The sequence below is a fragment of the Ahaetulla prasina genome, chromosome 3, assembly GCF_028640845.1.
Source record: "Ahaetulla prasina isolate Xishuangbanna chromosome 3, ASM2864084v1, whole genome shotgun sequence".
In the NCBI taxonomy this organism is placed as follows: Eukaryota; Metazoa; Chordata; class Lepidosauria; order Squamata; family Colubridae; genus Ahaetulla; species Ahaetulla prasina.
This window is the reverse complement of record NC_080541.1, coordinates 132,486,404-132,509,315: the sequence shown is the minus strand read 5'-3', so window position 1 is coordinate 132,509,315 and position 22,912 is coordinate 132,486,404. Positions and strand designations below refer to the sequence as shown.

The 22,912-nt window shown below is 34.2% G+C and overlaps 1 protein-coding gene across 1 annotated transcript in view; it reads right to left on the bottom strand.

Annotated features, from left to right (window-relative positions):
* Positions 1 to 6,534: 6,534 nt before the first annotated feature.
* The window catches only part of CDC73 (cell division cycle 73), a 108,136-nt gene continuing 91,758 nt past the window's right edge, over positions 6,535 to 22,912 (bottom strand). The window contains exons 14-17 of the mRNA XM_058178096.1: positions 20,813 to 20,974; positions 17,079 to 17,179; positions 13,054 to 13,195; positions 6,535 to 7,498 (exon numbers count right to left, since the gene is read on the bottom strand). Of these exons, the coding sequence (XP_058034079.1) occupies positions 7,462 to 7,498; positions 13,054 to 13,195; positions 17,079 to 17,179; positions 20,813 to 20,974 (442 nt within the window). The 3' untranslated portion in view covers positions 6,535 to 7,461. The remainder of the gene's footprint in view (positions 7,499 to 13,053; positions 13,196 to 17,078; positions 17,180 to 20,812; positions 20,975 to 22,912) is intronic.

Sequence of the window (22,912 nt, the reverse complement as noted above, 5' to 3'; positions counted from 1 at the left end):
GTAAATGCCCACATTTCCTTGAACACTCAGCCATATTGACAGCTACAATCTTTGTCATATTAAGCTCATTTAAGCCCCATTGATTTCAATGGCAGAGGTTAAGAGGTTTGTCTTTTTAACTTATTAAAAGAAACTAACATATACCCCCAAAATAGCGGTAAGCTACGATGTGATTTATATTTTTAATACATGCACACACAACACCCAGCTGATGTTATTTTATATCAAGTTGCACTAAAAATAAATGGAAGAAAGGAGGACTAACCGAAATGCAAGTTATTGAAAATGAACAGAGCAATGATTTTTCTGGTGCTAGGTTGTGATATTCTAAAATACAAGCAACTATAAGAGCTGGATTGTGCACCTTATGTTTCCATTTAAGAAAAAAAAAAACCTCTTCTTTTGATTGACTCTTATCTTTTGTGCTTTTATTTTATATATTGCTTTTATTATATTGTTTAATTTAATGCACTGCTTATAATACTACTGTCAGTGACTTCATAGCAGCCACTCTAGAAATAGTGCAGATGCAGTTTTAAGCTTCAGGATGAAAGGCAGAATATATATGTACTGAATAACTTAACTTTAACAAAAGGAAAGATATCTCTTCTGTTTATTGGAATAACCAGTCAAGGCTTTTAGCTGATACAAAAAAAAAAAGAGCAATAAAAATGAAGTCTTGCAATCACATATTCTCCTTGAAATATGATTAATTTCTCTTCCATTTATGGATTAAATATTATTTGAACTAATTTGTAAGCATTATTTTGATGAATTAAACTACCATATCATGGAACTATTGCTTGGCGAACAGTCGTTTTTACCCATATTGATTGTTCCATTTCTTTACAACTTCTTTACAACTTGTTATAGGAGGAAAACTAACATTATAAAATATGAACAGAAGATTCACTTGTTTCTGGTTCTTGCTACTTTTGGAGTAACATTGTCTTTTGTAGCAAAGTAAATAGCCATGGGAGGGGAAAAAATGTTAATCACCGCTGATGATTGCAATTTTTAATAAAATCTGTGGTGTTCATTATAAGGGCATTAGAATAGCCAGAATTTGACATCTACCAAATCTGATTTACATGGAATATTGCACCGTTGACAATTGCCGCCAGCATGCTGGGTGAACTTTAACCTGCTAGGCCAACAATTCCTCCAAGCCGGGGTATTTAATTTTTCATGAACACATTGCCTTAATAAAGTGCTTGGCATTAGTTATAGCTTCTGAATTAAAATGAGCACAGCCCCACATTAAATTTTAAAATCACCATCTAAGCCATTAATTTTAGCCAGCTTCTGTTTTGTGTACAGAGAGAGTTAACGAGTACTAGCAAGTGGAGACATATTTCACTGGGCAAGAGCCTGAGAAGCTGTACCATAAAATTTGGTTTTCGGTTGCCACAGAGAATATATCTGTGTTTTTTATGCATTGATTGAACTGAAAACAGATATCAAAGGCAAAATTGCTATTTGTGTGAACTGACAATGATATCATTCTTGAACTCATGTTTGTAATTCTTCATTCCTTATGGACTTGTAACAATTTCAATATATATTACATTCTACATTCCTACAAGAATATAAACAATAAAAATGAAGACAGGTGTCAAGACTAAAAAGATTTCTTTACAAATCTGGAAAAATGCTGCTTGTAGACTACATAGATTACCTCCATGATTGATTTCTAAACTAATCCATCAGATCTTTCAACAGAAGCTCATCTAAAGCCTAAGATATATGATACAGAAGTCTTCCCAAACTGTGCAAAGAAATATCACTTGACTCATATACAGGTAATCCTCGGGTTATAATGGCAATTTGGGGTCAGGATTGTGGTCACTAAGCAATGAAGTCACAAAGCATGTCATGTGATCTCATCGCCTAGTGATGACAATTCCAGCAGTCCCAATTGCTATGGCTATTTGTTATTTGTTAAATGTTGTCTCACCATGGGGGCTACCCTAGGTGGCTTACAGTAATAAAAAAAAAGAAAAATGAAGCGTGTAAACAAAAAAATAATAGAACAATAAAATAACGACCGAGGAACACAATGAGAATAATAAATCAATATAATATGAAAAAAGATGGATGGGTGGAGAGCAGAGACTGGCGTGGGTGGATGGCCACGTTCAGAATGGAATTCCTCCCGCTGGTCTCCAGGCCGATTGGCAAAACCAGGTCTTTAGGCTCTTGCAGAACCCCAAGATGGCACACTTTTATCATTTTACATAATATCAAGATGCACATTTGCATGTTTTGTGCAGCATTGGGTTGGGTGCACATTTTGTTAAATACTGTTTTGGTGCTGGGCTTTGCTCCCTCCCTTCCTTCTGTTATATAGGTTGTGGAAGCCACCAGCTGATCTCTGCCACCAACTGACTTTTGCCGAAGTAAATTTAATGTGATCTATGTGTTCTACTAATCTGATCTATATTTCTGTAGACAAATTATTCATTTACATTGACTACATAAAATTCCTTTCAGATAAATCTCTAAAATATCCATATAACTGAATTCCATAGCACACCTTTTTTTTTCTTTCTTTCAATCTAGTGGAATGTTGGAAAGAAATGATGTAGAGAAAATTGTGTGTCCTGACTATTGATCAGCTAGATAACTTTCCAAAAGATAGAACAGAATGGAAACGAGAGTAGTATAATCAGAGAAGTTAGCAAAGCAAAAGCCAAATTAAAAAACGAGACTTGGGACTATGGAGAAAAACACAGGCAGGGACTTGGAAAGTGGTTGACTGTTCCAGTCTAAGCTTACCTACCCCTCCAAATCCTGATCGTGTTACTCCCAGTGAGGAATTTCAGCTTGCTTTCTGCTTCCAAGTGCTCATACACACACCAATATATCAGATGCATCACAAGGGGAAAGCAAAAACTTACACACATATAAAAACTTATTAAACAGAAAAAAATGCTTCCTTTATGGTTATTGTTAGGCAAGAGTTAAAAAAAAGAATTCCAGAAATGTTTTGTGTGTTTTCCCCACCTTGCTGAATTTTTACAGAATGTTGATCCAGAGATTTCTGTGAGAATCAATTGCATCTTACCACTTATTAGTGTAACAAAATCAGTTGGGTAAAATTCTAGTGTAAAATTGAACATGGGATTAAGATTGGAAAGAAAATTTGCCCTGATCTGAACTACTGATAGGTATATTATCAATCTGTAGGCTGAAATTTAAATAAAAACGGGCCTTGTTGGATGGGATCTGTATGTCATTGATAATCATAATAAAATTTGGAATATTTTTAAATTGGAGGGGACAAGTGGGACTTTTATGGGTTCATATGAAGAAAAGGCTTGAATGTGGATTTTATATGTACAACCAGAGTTTATCCTTTCATAATTTTTGCCTTTGGAACCAGCATCAGAAAAGATTGAAAGACTGGCAGAACTTTAGATAACGCAACTACAAGAGTTCCTGATTGGAAACTCCTGTCCATTGCACAAAAGGAACACTCTTCTATGGAAATATAAGGGTCTCAAAGCTCTGGGATTGGCCTGGGGCCCTTGGAGGCATTTCACACTGGGGGTGGCTGGTAGAGTAAGAGAGAAGGTCCTGCCTCCATACCACTTGTGTACTTGCTTCCTAGTTTTATTTAATTCCTGTTAATTTTAATGTTTCCAATGTGTTTTTTTATTAGTCTCTTTATTGTACTATAAGCGGCTCAAAGTCATTTGGATAGTGAGATGGGCAACATATAAATTTAATGATGAATAAATTAAATCAATTCCCCAACCTGAACTCCTATAGATGTTTTTTTTCCAGTGCAAATGTTGAGAATGTCAGTCAAACACATCCAGAAGATAGCTGATAATTGATTGCTGTTTATTACTATCAACTTATGTGGAATATGGGCCAAGTGTGTTATTGCCTAAAATCAATGGAAATTGTGTTCCAAGACATGATCACCTCCATAGAAAAACATCCATGTGTACATAGAACATTTTGCACTTCTTTCCTTCAAATCTTGTCATTTACTTTTTGCTAATTGCAAAATTTAAATCAATTTTGTCTTTATTATCAAAATAGTGCATTTTAAACTTGCTTTAAGTCTGGCCTAAGAATGGAGCTACTTCAATCCCTTAGCACAATACTACCTCTTTTGCTACCTTCTCATCTTAGAAGCAGCTGTTAGAATGCAGTATTGCAGGCAAATTCTGCCCACAGCAAAGAATTTGATCCTGACCAGCTCAAAGTTGACTCAGTCCACCATCCTTCTGAGGTCAGTAAAAAGAGGGCCCAGATTGTTGGGAGCAATATGCTGACATTTGTAAATTGCCAAGAAAATGCTTTAAAGCACCTTGGAACAGTATATAAGTCTAAATGCTATTGTTATTTGCAGTTTGCATGAAGAACCTCTCCCATCCTATTTTCCTTTTTAATGACTTTTTAATAATGAAGAACAATTTCCAACAAATGTAGAACTGCATTAACACATTTAGCCCATGATAACTTACCTGAATAATAGGCTTATTGTATCAAAGGATTAATACTGATTGCAACTGCACAATATTATTTCATGTTATCACATGGGCCACTACACACACATACACACACACACAGAGGTTTCAGTGAGTGGCAAAAGCTATCACTCATTCTCAAAAAGAGAAATTAAAGGAGGAATGAATAATACAATCGCCTGATCTAAATCAGCCATTTGTCCTATACTAACTGAAATAATAGGAAAAAGTAATACAACTTTTAAATGGGGGCCCATTGGCAAATTCAATTGTAAGCAGGCTTCTCCCATCATGGTTTATGTCAGGAGAAAAACCCCTTTACTGTGCATGTGCAGACATTTATTTGCTATGGGAGGGTATTTATGGTCCTGCTGGATTAAATTAAGGGTTCATCCATTGCAACATTCAGTGCCTGACTCGGAGCAGTCGGATGTTTCTTAAGAAATTCATACAGTATAAAGATTTCTAGCTTTCAGAGTCAGACCAAGATTGAATTATAATGTCTTTTTTTAGCTATAATAATTAATTGAACTATGCTATCACCTCAGCTTCTAATATTGAATCCTGTGTGCTTATTACAGCATGCATTACAGTAGAACCTCTGGTCATAACCATAATTCATTCCATAACTTTGGTCGCAAACTGATTTGGTCGTGACCCAAATCTAATTTTGGAAATTTGGCGCTTACAAAAAAAAAAAAAAAGAAAAAGAAAAAAAATGGTGCGGAAAGGGAAATCGGCTGTAAAAAAAAAAACCTGTGAATTTTTGGGTTGGAACCTGATTTGGTCGTGGTCAGAAGCCTTTGTGACCAGAAGTTCTACTGTATATTCAACAGGGTTTTACACTTCACTAATTTTGATTAGACTCTTAGGAGTTACAGCTTCCACTTCTTTCTCAAAAACAATGAGATTAAATGACTTGTGTGTATACCGTTTATCCTATTCATTCTGATCACAAGCTACAGAAGTAGAAGTGATTTTTAGATGGATCTGCCTTTCCAACAAAGTAACACATTTCACATGATAAGCTCCAGTAGCACTCTGAAAAATAACATCTTTAAACTATGGTCTTTTGAATTTCTATCCACAGGAGTGATCGTTTTTCAAATTACAGTTGTATAAAATGTTAAAACCATCACATTATAGTTTTTCCACATTTGTATAAACTTTACTATGTAAAAACTGTTTTTATTGTACTCCAACATTTAAAGGTAAGAGCAATTTTAGTTCTTCACAGTGTTAAATCAAAGTGCTGGAAGATCCAATATCAAATTTGATTTCTGAAGCCCCTTTTTATTTTGAAGACATGTTGGATTCCTTTTTCAGTACACCTGTCTAGTTTTGTAATTATTTTCTTTCAAATATACTATTACTGTGGATTCTCATAACAGAAAAACCTTCCTGAAAAGCTGAAAACTTTATTCTTGCCGTAACTACAATAAAATTGAAATCACAGTCTCAGTGTACCAGAAATAAATATGAAAAGAATTCAAAATATCCTAAAAATCATTAGGAGAAAATTTAAAAAGTTCACATTTCATTAGGAAATGTTACATGATAAACCATTTAGAGAATGATCTAAAACAAAACTAAAGAAGAATATATAGAATATTTTACTTTAGTCAGATGCTCAGCATAAAAACATGGTTCTGGATTCAACCCCCCAACTCCAAATTATTTCATCCCCCAAAAAATCCAGGTCAAAGTAAACAATTAGGTTAATTCTGTCTGTGCACTGGTATGCAGCATTCAGCAACTATATTATAAAATACAAACACACAGAAATAACATTTCCTTGCTCTCTTGTGCTCCTTTCTTGATCAAGTAAAACATGTTCTTTGGTTACTGATTTTTTTTAATGGAAATGCTGAGCAGTCATTATTGTAATGGGTGAGAATCTATATTTTCCCTGAAATTGAGATATTACATTGAGCAGGATCCTGCCTTATAATCAGATTTACAACCTGAGAAGGAAAGTTCCTGCTGCATCTTCTTTTTATACCAGTGCTAAGTCTGGTAAAAAACATGTTGATAATGATTGGCTTTACAGTAAAATGTGCTCCTTCTATGGAGTCAAGTCTGGTTCTCATATAGTTAAAATAATGTAGTAATACCAGTGGTAAAAACCAGTTAACTTCTGGGATTAGAAGAATAGATTTTGCCAATTCTGATCTTTAAAAATCCCAGTTGCCCCAAATATAATGTACTTGCGTATACAGCATTTCATATATACAGGTACTTCGATATGGGGGTCATAAGAAGACACAATTTTAAAAGAAACATTTGCATGGAAAATGTTGCACTTCAAATGTAATTCATAATGACTCTTTTTACAGTTTTGGTAAATTATCATCATAAGAAAAGAAAAAAATTCTTTTTCTTTCTCCTCCCTTTTTTCAAAGACAGAAAGAATATACAATACATATACAGGTTGACAATCTGATTAAGCTAAAGCAATCTTCACTTAGCTCAGTTCCTAGAGTTCTTTAGACTAGAAGATAATACCAATAAAAACAAAATGTTTTTCACGAATGAAACAATAAATCAAAGAACCAAGAACTATGCTTAGAAGCGAAGTAGTTTAGAACATCCATCTCTATTTCTATATATACATACACACATAAGTTTGTAACCTTCCATGAAAATCAACCTATATTCTATTGAACAAAAAAGTAATTGTAAAAAGTTTGCTAATTTAACAAAATGGGAAAGAAATGGCTGCTATCAAAATATACAATTTGAATTGCAGGCTAAAAGGTTTATGTTATTAAAAAATAGTTTTAAGCAAAATCCCTTGCTTGTTATAGAGAAGAACTGTTGGCCTTTCATTGTAGCGTGGTGATCCAACAATGTTTTATAAAAGGTTGAATTATGACTTCTTCTTTATCTATAATAATGTTCTTCACAAATGCTGACAGGGATTTTTTTTTCCTTTCTGGATCACAATAGTTTTCAAAATGAAATGGCAGTCTAGAATTCAGAATCTCAAGTGGGATTTATGCTTGATCATATACCTGCAACATAAAGGAGAGAAAACACATATTACCATAGCTGGTACCTACATAAATTTGCAAATTGAAGCATGAATTCTCAAAAGGTAAAAATGATATATGCAATTTAAAACACAACAATTCAATTAAAATGATAAAATCAAGAAAGTATATCCATTTGTGCAAGGGAAGAAGCATTATAATTACATTTAGGTATCATCCATTCTGAAAATGGTATAATGGCTAAGTTTGCTATAATGGCTAAGGCATCAGTCTAGAAACCAAAAAAGTGTAAATTATAATCCCTTCTTGGGTACAGAACCAGTTGGGTGATCTAGTACCAGTCACTTTCTCTCAGCCCTAAGAAAACAAGCAAACAGCTTCTGAAAAACCTTGCAAAGAAAATTATAGGGACTCATCCAAGCAGTTTCTGAGAATTGGACACAATTGAAAAAAAGAAAAAAAATCATTTTTCTTGCTTCCTAGCATATTGTTTAGAAATGCTTTGTTGAACTTTCTACAATAGAAGACTTTTATTTCCCAACAAATTTATTATTAATTTCCACTTAACTTCATAACTTCTATTGTTTTTATTGATGGTCTGAAAACAATGATAAAGAGGACAGATAAGATGAACTGGAGTAGTAGTTTAACTGATCTATTTATTTAATAATATTTGTACAGTTCTTCAACCAAAAATCTTAGAGTGACTATTAAATTAGAGGTCAACTGTAATTTTTCAACCAATAATCTCAAAGTGGTTAATAAACTAGAGATCAACTACAATTGTCTAGCACAAAAACAATGTTTTCATTTGTCATTTATTTATATTTGGAACGAAACAACCAAGTATCAGCGGCATTCCTTTTTTTGGATGCTGAAAAAGCTTTTGATAGATTGGATTGGCAGTTTTTGTTTAAAGTAATAGAAAAAATGCAATTTGGGGATTATTTTATTCGTGCAATTAAAGCAATATATCAGAAGCAAACAGCACAAATAATAGTAAATGGTGGGTTAACAGAAACTTTTAAAATTGAGAAAGGGACGAGACAGGGATGTCCCTTGTCCCCATTACTTTTTATTTTAACTTTAGAAATTCTTCTGAATAACATACGTGGTTCCGATCGAATAAAGGGAATTAGAGTTAAACATCAAGATTATAGATTAAGAGCTTTAGCAGATGACCTGGTTGTTACTGTATCTCAACCAATATACTCAGTAACTGGTTTAAAAGATATAATTGGTCAGTATGGTAAAGTATCTGGATTTAAGGTGAATCAGCAAAAGACAAAGATGATAACTAAAAATATGAATATACAACAAAAGAAGAGTTAGAAAGAACTTCAGGTTTTGAAATCGTTAAAAGGTTAAATATTTAGGAATATATATTACAGCTTCAAATGTTAAATTATACAAAAATAATTATGAGGTATTGTGGCAGAAGGTATGGAAAGAAATGGAGAGTTGGAAGAAGTTACAACTATCTTTGCTGGCAAGAATAGCGGCTATAAAATGAATGTTTTGCCCAGGTTTTTGTTTTGTTTCAAATGATACCGGTGTTTAAGAATGATATTAAATTACAGGAATGGCAAAAGGGATTAGTAAATTTGTATGGATGGGCAAAAACCAAGAATAAAATTAAAAGTAATGCAGGATATAAGGAAAGGGGGTCTTAAAATGCCTAATTTAAAATTGTATTATGAAGCAGTTGTTTTATCATTAATTACTGATTGGATTAATTTAACTGAGGAAAGAGTTCTGAATATAGAAGGTTATGGTTTGTTATATGGGTGGCATGCCTATTTATTATATGATAAGAAAGTTGATAAAATATTTAAAAATAATATAATTAGAAATGCATTATTGAGGGTTTGGAGGAAATATCAATACAAATTAGATGGAAAGATTCCAATATGGGCAAACCGAGACACATGATAGAAAATATAAATATATATCAAAAGATGGAGGTAGTTACTTATAAAGAACTTCTTTGTATGGAAAAGGGGGAGTTACAATTAAAATCTAGAGAAAAGATGGGGGAAGGAGGGAAAAATTATACATGGTTCCAATATGGACAACTACAAGCTAGATGGAAATTAGATCAAAAATAGGTGTTAAGCAAATTGAGGATAATTTGTTAAAACAAATGAGAGATCAAGGTCAACAGCATATTAAGAGGTTGTATAATGTATTAGTAGAAATAGATTCAGAGACTGATTTGGTTAAGGATTGTATGATTAAGTGGGCACAAAATTTTCAGCAACCAATAATGTTGGAAACTTGGGAAAGAATTTGGGTGAGGAATGTTAAATTTACACAAGCGCAAAATATGAGAGAAAATTTTATAAGATGTTTTATAGATGGCATTTAGACCCCAAAAAATTGTCATGTATGTATCCTAATGTACAGGCTAAATGCTGGAGATGTGATTGTGAAGATGCTACTTATTATCATATATGGTGGACTTGCAAAAAAGTTAAAGCATTTTGGATTAAAGTATGGTGGATCATGCAGAATATTTTGAAAAAGAAGATTAAGTTTACCCCGCAGTTCTTTTTACTAGGAATAATTATGGATTGTACAGCTATAGAGACTAAATTGATTCTGAACTTAATAACAGCCGCAAGACTTTTGATTGCTCAATATTGGAAGAAAGAAGAATTACCTACAATTGAAGAATGGACTCTTAAAGTATCAAATCTGGCAGAAATGGCAAAATCTCTGCTTACTTGAAAGACTATACACAAGAAAAATATATTTTAGAATGGAAAATGTGGATTGATTATATTCAAAATAAGTATCAGATAAAAAATATCAAATAGCATATGAGCAAATTGAGGATAATTTGTTAAAACAAATGAGAGATCAAGGTCAACAGCATATTAAGAGGTTGTATAATGTATTAGTAGAAATAGATTCAGAGACTGATTTGGTTAAGGATTGTATGATTAAGTGGGCACAAAATTTTCAGCAACCAATAATGTTGGAAACTTGGGAAAGAATTTGGGTGAGGAATGTTAAATTTACACAAGCGCAAAATATGAGAGAAAATTTTATAAGATGTTTTATAGATGGCATTTAGACCCCAAAAAATTGTCATGTATGTATCCTAATGTACAGGCTAAATGCTGGAGATGTGATTGTGAAGATGCTACTTATTATCATATATGGTGGACTTGCAAAAAAGTTAAAGCATTTTGGATTAAAGTATGGTGGATCATGCAGAATATTTTGAAAAAGAAGATTAAGTTTACCCCGCAGTTCTTTTTACTAGGAATAATTATGGATTGTACAGCTATAGAGACTAAATTGATTCTGAACTTAATAACAGCCGCAAGACTTTTGATTGCTCAATATTGGAAGAAAGAAGAATTACCTACAATTGAAGAATGGACTCTTAAAGTATCAAATCTGGCAGAAATGGCAAGAATCTCTGCTTACTTGAAAGACTATACACAAGAAAAATATATTTTAGAATGGAAAATGTGGATTGATTATATTCAAAATAAGTATCAGATAAAAAAATATCAAATAGCATATGAGTAAATTTAGGAAATAATTTGTATTAGATATATTTTTGAAGGAGAGGGGAATTGAGAGTGTGAATAAGCGTGGAGAGACTAGAGATTATAATTTAGGAATTATTTTAGATTATGATTGTTAGTTTTGATACCCTGCATTTTGTTCTGGGAAGTCGGGGTGGGGGGTGGGGGTAAGGGAAGGGAATTGGGGGGTTGAGGTTAGTGATGGAGTGATGGTTAATGTACAGGGATTATTGAAGATGTATAAATATAATTAATGTAGGGTCGGGTCTGACCAGTTGCCATTTTAGAACGGTGGGGAGGGAAAAAAGAGAGAGTAGGAGGTAGGAAAGAGGAGGAGAGGAAGGAAGAGGGGTAGAAGAGGGAGAAGAGTGTAGGGTGGAGGGAGGAGAGGAGGTAGATAAGAGAAGGAGAGGAAGGTTTGGAAAGTAAAAGAAGGTAGAAGAGGGAAGAAGGTTAAAAAGGGGGGTGGTGACTGGGCAGGCCCGACTAATTGTATATAACTGTACATTGGATGAATTATTTGATAAGATTGTAAAAATAAAACTTTTTTTTATAAAAAAAAAATAAATGAAATTGCACATGAGTCTCTAGGAAGGGAAATCCAAGAAACGTATTCTAGATTAGAAAATTCAATTTACAATCACCTTTCTGAGACCAATCTTAATGGCTAAACAAATGTATTAAAGAGATATAGATAGGCTGGGACTCTGGATTAAAATTATTTTTGGAAAAGGATGGGAAGCTAGTATTGTTTTCCAAAACTAGTGAAACTTAGACAACGTAGACTGAGTGTAAGTGTACATTTGTTTTTATAATGAAATTTTGTATATTAAAGGAAAAAAAAACAAAAAACCAGCAGAGTTTCGTATATAGAGTATATTTCAGATCTGGTATATAACATAACATAACATAACATAACATAACATAACATAACATAACATAACATAACATAACATAACATAACATAACATAACATAACATAACATCAGAGTTGGAAGGGACCTTGGAGGCCTTCTAGTCCAACCCCCTGCCCAGGCAGGAAACCCTACACCATCTCAGTCAGATGGTTATCCAACATTTTCTTAAAAATTTCCAGTGTTGGAGCATTCACAACTTCTGAAGGCAAGTGTGATGGAGAGGAGACTTTTTTTTCCAGAGCTACTATTTTTAAAAATAAAAACTCAATATAATGCATGTGAAAGTAACCTGATAAAGCATGCAGCATTCTAGAGTAATCCTTATGCTATACTAGTTTATTGATGAAATGTATACACATATAGTGAATTAATTCATAATAGGTATTATAAATAACATAAAAATGACTTATGGAGAAAATCATATAATAAATTTTAAAGTGGGGTATTAGAAGTTACAAAATATTCAAAACTACTGAAATTTATTTCTTTAATACATTTATATGTCATCCATCTTGCTCTGCAAAATAACTCTGGGAGGTTATCATTTATATAATTTAAATTTATACAGGATTAGAAAATCCAATGTGTCATTTTTATTTTATAAATGTATAAAGTCATCTGACTCCATTATGAATCTGGGTTGCAATAAAACACAGCTTTTGAATAGTTTATAAAGATTTTTCTTATCTGTATAGTGATTCCTGAATCTTTAGATAACAATATAATTGTATTAAGGGATGTGGTGGCTCAGTGGCTAAGATGCTGAGCTTGCCAATCAGAAAGTCGGCAGTTCAGCGGTTTGAATCCTAAGTGCCACATAACAGAGTGACCTCCTGTTACTTGTCCCAGCTTCTGCCAACCTAGCAGTTCGAAAATACGTAAAAAATGCAAGTAGAAAAATAGGGAACACTTTGATGGGAAGGTAACAGCGCTCTGTGCGCTTTCGGAGTTTAGTCATGGAAGCCACGTGACTACGGAGACGTCTTCAGACAGCGCTGCCTCTTCGGTTTAGAAACGGAGATGAGCACTGCCCCTTAGGGCCAGAAATGACTAGCATGAATGTGCGGGGGAATCTTTATCTTACAGTTGTATCTTTCCCTTTCAAATGGATATTTACCTGTCCAATGTTTCCCAGAAACGCAGGAACACTGGTCTGTCCAAGTGCCGTTTATGATAACTGAGTTCTAAAACTGTTACATCCCATTTCTGGACATTTGGATCTAGACGAACCTCATCATACTTGAGATGAAAGGCTTTAACTATATAAAATGAGAGAGAAGGCAGAAAAATGAACTAATAATTTCCCAAACCCAAATACATTTTGAAGAATTATGATAGAGAAAATAGGAGACTGTACTGATATCATTTGAGAATGCAATCAGATTTGAATAGACGTTCCATTTATGTAACAAGGAAATTTCTAGCTATCTCAATGTCTGTTAGGGTGGAAGCATTCACACTTCCATTTCACTTGAATCTAGATAGTTCATTATAGCCCACAGAGGAATAGCTTTTCATACAAATGAATTGTTCCAAAGGCCAGCGTGATGTAAAGGGTGCCACAGAGGAATAAGACTGGAGATATTCAAACATATCTTAAGCTTACTGGTCAAGCCATTAATTTCTGAGAAGATAAAATTTGTCTCTAACAGATTAAAAAACAAAACAAAAGGCCCCTACAAGGATTTCAACTCTCTGTGAAATAGTCCCAACTCTAATTCCTACATCTGGGTTTTTAGAAGTTTCTGTTTGCTTCTTACAGGATTATTCGTTGTGGCTTATTTTTATTTTGTCTTTTCATAAAGCAGTATTCCTTTGTTTTTTGGGCTGTCTTTTATCATGACATTTGTTCCAGACTGTTGAGATTTTTACCTGAAGTAGAAGTTACATAATGTCACTTGCCCAACTGTAGACAACATTTTAGTCAATCAAATTCTGAACAGTTTTATTAACTGAATAATATTAATAGAATTATTAACTGAGAAATCAAACATAATCAGAGGTTGTGTGTGCCTTTGCTGCTTCCAAACAAATTTCTTCTTCTATACCCTTTAGATTTATGTTAAAAATCAAAATGTTTATTAAATCAATAATATTAAATATTAAATCCTATAGAAAACCACCCCAAAAATATCATGTAATTTCTTCATCTTCATTAATTATCAATTACATGATCAATTTGTATGTTTTGCTTGGTAGTTAAGCTGTTCATCTAAGAACAGGAGGAGCAGGGTTCAAGTCCATCTTCAGCTACGCAAATTTATTAACTGATTTTGAACTAGTTACTTTCTCTCAGCCCAAACTGCTTCATAGGATTGTTCTGATCAAATTTTGGGACACATGCTATGCATGCAACCTTGAGCCTCTGGCAGGATAAAAAATCTAAGAAATTAAAAAAGAAACCTTAACACTAATATACATCAACAGCAGTGGTTCTCAACCTTTATAGTGCTGCGACCCCTTTAATACAATTCCCCACAATGTGGCGACCCCAACCGTAAAATTATTATTATTTTTAGGCAGTGATCTTAGCGCGCCTCAGCAGCCGCAGAAGGGGGAAAAAAGCGGCAAACTGTTTTTTTGAATTTATCGCGCCTGAAGCCGTATTGGCTAGCGATCTGAACTGCTTGCGATTACCTTGAGGACGGAGGCATTAAAGTGGAGACTCCTCCCCTGTTAAGTTTATCGCGCCTGAAGCCAGATTAGGCTAGCGATTGGGAGTGATTGCAGCTGGCTTGAGAGGGAGACATCAGAGCAAAGATTTCTCTCTTTTTTAATTCATCGCGCCTGAAGCCGAATTCGGCTAGCGATTTGAAGAGCCTGCAGCTGGCTTGTGGAGTCAACCATTGGAGCGCGATTCTTCAACTTGCAAGTATACTTCCCATATTTCCGATGGTCTTAGGCGACCCCTGGCAAATCGTCATTCGACCCACAATGGGGTCGCAACCCACAGGTTGAGAACCGCTGATCAACAGTATAAAGACTCCTAGTTTACGTGGCTATATTTCACATTCACATTCTAGACACCGATTTTCCTTTAAAAAGGAAGTACATTAAATATACCTAAAGTATATTACCTATATCTAAATAGAGAATGTATGCACTTAACAAATAAATCTATGAATATCAAACAGATATTCTCAGTAGGGAAAGTTTTGTGAATAAGAATCCATCCACAAAAAGTGATCTTCAAGTTCAATAGATTTGCATTAACGTGATTGTGACTAGACCTTTAAAATGGCATTCAAATAAAACATTTATGTTGGTTAAAATGCCAAAATATAAGTTTCCATTCCAAATGTTAACTTCCTCACAAACATCTGTGAACTAATGGGATAAAATAAATTATTTTTATAGGAGCTCACAGTGCACAGCCGACAAATAGAGGGATTAAAGATCAAAAGCTGCAGACCTCTGGCCTAGGATAGGATTTTGGCTAGCATAAATGTACGTGAAATCTAATCAAAGAGTTGTACAATACATTTAGACTTCTTGCATCTCATTGTAATCTTTGCAAAGTTAAAAGTCTTTAAAAGCAGATTTTCATAGTTAAGAATGTAATGCTCATGTTTAAATCATGTTTTCTGGGATGAATAGAAGATTGTATAGAACTAAGAAAGTTTGTTGGGATTCAGAGTGCCCTTTGATACTGTAATTCAGTTTAAAATGTTCCTGAGAATAAAGCAAAAGGCAGGTAACAAGGTAGAGACTTGCATTTTGTGAAGAAATATGAAAAAGGTACATTATAATTAATAACAATGTCGACTGCTGGGTTAAAAAATGTAGATTAGTGTTGACAGAAAACCTGAAACATTAGCCTCAAGGTTAGATTTGATGATTGTCTTATCACTGATGTAGAGTTGGGGTTCTTCATGACTGCTCATGAATCTTTTCTATCTACTGTATATTGGTAATTCTTTGGCCAGCCACTGTTGGGGGTCTTTTGTTTGTCTCTTTTAGGGTTTGTCTCTTTATTTCAATAAAGAATATTTTGTTTTAGATCTCCACAAATAAGCAATAAGGAAATAATCAATATCAATATAATTTGTATCCTTACGATTTATATTGATATTGTTTCCTGATTGCTTATTTGTACCCTATGACTCTCATTAAGTGTTGTATCTTATGATTCTTGATGAACGTATCTTTTCTTTTATGTACACTTAGAGCATATGCACCAAGACAAATTCCTTGTGTGTCCAATCACACTTGGCCAATAAAAAAAATCTAATCTAATCTAATCTAATCTAATCTAATCTAATCTAATCCAATCCAATCCAATCCAATCCAATCCAATCCAATCCAATCCAATCCATTCCATTCCTATTCCTATTCCTATTCCTATTCCTATTCCTATTCCTATTCCTATTCCTATTCCTATTCCTATTCCTATTCCTATTCCTATTCCTATTCCTATTCTCTGCTTTGGTTCATCTTTCAGGGGATTGCTTTTTCAATTATTTCTCCCCCCCCCCTTTTTAAAAAAGATGTTAGTCTACAATAAATTTTGTAATTTGATATAGATAAACATGCTTTAAAAACCTGTTAGTCTTCATATTAGAAAGAAGCAGTTTACCTTTACTAACATTTGATTTCATTTTTGAAGGTCAAGAGCTACATATTTCTAGCAGCAAACCTAAGAACTGGTTTGGAGGTAATATTTACATTATTATCATTTCAATCTTCTCTGTGTTCCTGTTTTCGAAGGATGATTACTTGCTTTATGATAAGCAGTGGGAAAACACCATGGTTCTTTTTTCAGTTCTTAGCCTGACTTCTCAATTCTCAATCTGACTGGTTCTATTGCATTCAATAGCTAGGTTAAAATTCAAGGTCAACCATAGATGCTTCCCAGATGGCTCTGGGCCAGTTAGTCTCTCTGAGCCCAATTTACCTCACAGTTTTTTTTAAAGGAGTATTATGTACATTTCCTTGTACTCATAGAAGTAAGGTACAATATAAACACAATAAATAAATTAATAGAAGCTGGACTGCAAGCTGAGTTTGCTAACTAACTGAATATTTAATGAGACCACAGCAGCTTTGACAGTACCACCAGACTTTAACATCAAGACATAATAAAATAAAGATAATTTATGAATGAATACACTGCATAAAATTACATCAAAGTAAAAACCTTACTTTTTGCAAAAATATCAACAGGTGATCCATCAGGTAGTAACCATGGCCAGCCCTTGAATTGCCAGGCAGGACCTTGGACAAACACAGCTACAACACGATCCCTAAAATATAGATATAAAAAGAGAGAGAAGCACTCAGATTTCAATCACAAAAACTTCAGTAATGGATTAAGAGGAAGAATGAAGCTGTTACCCTAAAAACATTAATTTTTTTGTTCTTGTTTCAAACAAGAACGTTTTGTTCATAATTCAGTGCACTTATTTAAATGTATCCTGGTTTTTCATATTTGATAACATTAAACTACTGGCTCAAAACCTTCTTTGAAACAAACAAAAAACACCCCCCCCCCAGTAAATCTATAATCTTAATTCATATGAAAAGTGAACTGTTTTCTTTTTTTTTATGAATCACTTTCAAATATTTTTCCTTGATGGCTAGGATAAAAATATTATAGGTAAATCATTACGAAAAGAAAGTATTGAATTTGGAATAGTGAAATAATGAGCAGACAACTACTTTTTTGGAGCTACTGCAAAAATGTAATGCAATGTATTTTGTAATTTGGGGAAAGAGAACTCAACTTTCTTTTTGCCAGTTAGCTGAGAATTGCAGTTCAGGGTCAGGTTCTATTAACTCAAAGAAAGCCAACAAAATGCCATATAACTAGTAATTTTTTTTTCATATATTTAAGCTAGACTTCTATAAAGCTCAAAGTTTAACTAAGCTCTAAACCTAACTTTACCATGCTATAATATGCTTTTAACTTAGCCGTGCTCCAGTTGATGTTCACAAAGGTTCCAGGTATAAGAAAGCAGTATTACAGGAAGTTCTTCACTAACAACCATAATTAAGACTGGAAACTAAGTGGTGTAATTGTTAAGCAAACAGTGCCCAATTTTATCTTTTTTATCATTAAGTGAATCATACAGTGATTAAGCATATTTGGTTTCCCTCATTGACTTTGTCAGAAGCCCCCTGGGAAGGTCCAAATGGTGATCACATGATCCTGGGTTATTGATACAGTCATAAATCTCTGCTGAAGGGAGGCTCTGCTAGGCTCTACGTAGCCTGATAATGAAACGTTCGGAAACCAACTTACAAGCTCGGAGTGTTGTGGCCCCCCAGCTGCCAGTGGAGCTGGCAGCAGACTCGGAAGATAAGGAGGTTGGGGAAGAGCTTGGACCAGTTCTGGAGCCTGGAGAAGGCTCTCATGGATGCTTAGCATTTGACACAGAGATAGAGCCACGACCGTCCAGCATTTCCCAGCCACCTGAGAGGCAGCTGCCTTTGGAGTCAAAGATGAATGAGGAGGAAGAACAGCTGGGGCCAGTTTCAGATGCGCGTATGCGCAGAGCAGAGAGGAGAAGTGAACAATGGAGGACAAGGAGTCAACTCAGGGCTTCTGGGTGGCGCCACCTTTCTCGCTGGGTGCTAATTTATGGCACTCCGCATTGAATATGGTAAAAGCCGGACATAACAACTGATCCCGGCTTGATTTCCCTCTCTGGTTGAAAGAGAGAGAGAGAGAGCAAGGGGGGGGAAAATGTGGTAGATTCCCCTAGGGGCTTTGTTTTTGTAATGCAAAGTCCTGCAAAGGTCGAATCCCCTTACCCCTCCCCCAACCTCCAGTATTCACTGCGCTCCTGAAAAAGCAGGAAAAGAGGAAGGTGTCCACTTCTGCTAGCAATTGATTTCTTTTTGTGGTTACTAAAGCAGGCGGAACAAGTGTGAGTGAACAATTATTGGTTTGCAAGTATTTTTGATTTTCTGACTTCTACCCTTTTTTTTTTTTTTTTTAAAAAGAGAAATTTTCGCCCCCCCTTCAGTTTCGTTTTAGAGAAACTGAAAGCAGAGCGATACATCAAAGGGAGCTTTGCTGTTGAATCGAAACTGAATGGAGATTTTATCTTATTGTGTTTGACTGTGGACTGTTGGATTATATTACGTTGTTTAAGTATTTTACAAGGGGATTCTCAGCAGGAACTTTGTCATGGAGGTTCTTTCAGAAGAATGGATTTGTGACTTTATACAGGACTACACAGAAAGTATGTATTTAATCATTCAAAATACGAATTGATAAAAATGGGACGTTTTGGATGAGAGCTTGGAGCAAATTAACCAGTGCAATTATTCGGAAAATGGAATGGAGGATATACAAATAAAAGTGGATAAATATGAAGATTTGATCGTGAAGAAACAAGGTGATGTAAAGAAGTTTTCTTTAAATAGTTTGGATGAACTGCCTGAATTTGTGCTACAGGAGATTGTCCTCAAATGGAAAAGACTCACAAGCTTAATGTTTCCCAAGAGTTCTCTTTTGGACTGATGGAATATCGGCAGTAATTTTTGGATTCTTGGACATAAGGAATTACTAGGAAATATTGTGATTGACTTTTAAAAGGAGTAACGAAGGAAAGACAGAGATTAATGCACCAAAAAATGGCAAGAGACAAAAGTATTATTCTTGAAACAAGGTTTTTTTAAAATATTAATAGACAAAAATATTTGTGTCCCGGAAAGACAATTTGTGAGGAATCTGGTTTGGATCTATACTGGATTTTGATGAGGAAGGACTAAAGTTGAATAGATATTGTAATTTTCTGTATTGAAATTTTATAAGGTGTTGCACTAAATTTTAAATAGAATATTTTCAAAAGATCTTATGTAAGAAAGACATGGGGAAATTATATGGTTATAGAAGTTATAAGGGACATATTTTTGAATTGGATTGGATTTTTATGCTTTAGCTGGTTTTAAATACTTTAGGATTAATTTGTTCTATTGATTTATATATCTTACTATTGTTATTCTTAATTTTATTTTTATTTTTATTTTTTGAAGGATTTTGGTTATGTTAGGAGGAAGTCAGAGCTAGAGAGGGAAAATTGGTATAATAGTTTTGGGAGAAAATTTTCTTAGCATATGTTTGTTTTATTTTTAACTATACCTTGTGCTTGTTCCGGGAAGCCAGGGGGGAGGGTGGAGGGTATTAGTGAAGGGAGGGGGGTTGGGGGGAAAGGGGAAAAAATTTTTTTTTTCTGTAAAACTTTTTGAATAAAAAAAAAAAAAAGGAGTCAACTCAGGAAGCAAAACAATCGTGGATCCTGAATGGCCCCTCCCTGGCTGGGGAATAAATAGGAAGAAAGGGGAGTTGTGATTGTAGCAGACAACCGTTTGCATTTCTGGAGATTTTGCTCATTGTGTTTTGTGTGACAAAGACTGCCTTGCGAGAACTGAGGTTTGTTTATTTGAACTGACTTAACTTGCAGCCTTTCGGCTGAAAACTCAAGGCCTTGGGCTGATAAAGCCTATTGCTTCAGTTAACTCCTTGCAGGACTTTTGCCTGGACTTTGTGGGTGAATGCCTTTAATTCACAAGGTGTAAATAAAGAGGGGTTTTTCTGTTTCTTGCTTCTGTGAAGGCCGGGACAGAACCTGGAGAACGAGCATTCATCCTCATCCTACACAAAGAGCATGAACACATGCACTTTGCCAAATGCCTGAATTTTGATCACGTGACCACAGGGACGCTGTGACGGTCATATATGTGAGGACTGAATGCAAATTACCTTATGTAACTTTGAACAAATTATGCATGTAAGGAGGTAGCAGATGGCTCTGTATCAAAAGTAAAATATTCAGGATAATGACTAAGAACACATTATTTACAACTATATTGATTTTAGATTTGGTTGAGGAAGAAAACACCAATTACAACAAAACGCTCTTTCTTACCAATCTTGAGGCATGAGTTTTAGAGGTTGATCAACTACACGATATGGCACTGTAACACTGACTGTAGTTCCACCAGGCTGCATTTGGTCTTTCCTTCTTTGTATTAAAGTTTCATTCTCTCGCTGACAGCCTTGCTTTTTCTTTTCATCAGATGGTACAAACCTTAAAAATAGAGGTGGTAAAAGAATTAATACTGTAGACTGGTACTGACTTTATATAGTCAAAGTAAAAACAGAGAGTACCTGCTATGGAAATAATTCAGGAGGTGGATTGTAGTGGACTATAAAATGATTTTGATTTGTTTTTTTCTTTTTTAAAAATCCCTTGATCAGTATTGAACAAATCAAGTAACATCATTTCAATTATCTACAAGTTGCTATGTTAAGTCTCCTGGAGCATAAGCCATTAAGAAGTCAAACAGGTAGTCCGACTTACACAACCATTCAGAGTTACAACAGCACTCAAAAAAAGTGGCTTACAATTGGTCCTTGCACTTACAACCACCGCAGTATCTCCATGGTCACATGATCATAATTTGGATTCTTGGCAATGGGTATGTATTTATGATGGTTGCAGGATCCCCAGATCTTATGATCACCATTTGCAGCCTTCCTAACCAGCTTCTGATAAGCAAAGTCAATGGGCGAAGCCAGATTCGCATAACACTTGCATAATTTACCTAACAATTGCAGTGATTCACTTGATAATTGTGGTAAAAAGTTTATAAAATGAGGTGTGATTCACTTAATAGCCACTTTGCTTAGCTATGGAAATTCCCAATTGTGGTTGTTAAATAGAGGTCTACCTGTATTGTGGACTAATTTATCAGGCTAAATTTGGTGCTAATGAGACTTGATTTAATAAAACTTATGTCACAAAGTCTTTTAAGATGGCACAAGACACTGTTTTGACTAAGGAAAAGGAAAGTTAGGTAGCCCTGCTAATATTAAAATTCATTTTAGCAGCAGATTCTGCTCAGTGTCAAAGTAAAATCAATTTCTAATGAATAAGTATTAATTTATTTAAAAATATTCAACTTTAGTATCATCCACGATGGCCAGAATAGTGCTAATGGGTTGACTTATAGTTGTTTTTTTTTCAATTTGAACATTCAATTGTTCATTAAATTTGTTTAAAGTTGGAAACTCGGATTAGAGGAGAATATCAACACTATAGTAGCAAGACACAAATCTATTTACCTAAGAATATGGTTTATGGAAATTGAAAGAGTATGATTCTACTAAGATCTTTATTAATATAAATAATAATTATATGTATGCTATGAAGAAAAAGACAACCTCCTACTGCCAAACTTTTACGCATATTTTTATAAGTGCAACAATGCTAATGATTAAACATAAACACTATATTTAAATAATGAAATTTATTGGATTTGTTTGCTTTTGAAAGTAACAAATAGCTTCTCTTTAGAAACAGTCAATACTAACATAATCATAAATAAACACCCTGTTAATTTCCATCAGTTTAACTAAAGAAATTGAATTTATCAGTATAGGCTAATGCTTGTGGTCTGCTGCTGAAGTTTCCAAACAAATATGAAGTTAAAATAAGAAAACTACACAATCTAGTCTGCCAAGCCTTTTAAATATGAAATAAATAAAATACGTTTTGATAGACTGGTATAATGCAAATAAAATCATGCTACTGATATAGGAAAAAAAACCCTAAAATGTTGAAAGATCATTTTAATATATATTTATATTTAGGGAGCAAACATGCCATCATATGAGAAGAAACCTCTTGTTTTTAAGACTTCCTCTTTTCCTAATCATCTTCAAGATATCTTAGTAGTATTTCCATGGCAATGCATCTGAAATTCTTCTATGTGCAAATAATGGAGAGGTAGCAATTGAGAATTCAGCAAGCGGTTTCATATTTTATTAATTTTGCTTCTGTAATTTATTTATATTGAAAAAAGTTGTGAATATTTTGGGCACCAATCCACTCTATCTCTTCTATTTCTGGTTGTTTGCTAGGTATTAACACAAATGATTGCAAAGATCAATTTATCAGTCATAAAATAAAACAACCAAATGTGAATTTATTCAGACAGGGAACGTCAAAGACCAAATAACCCTG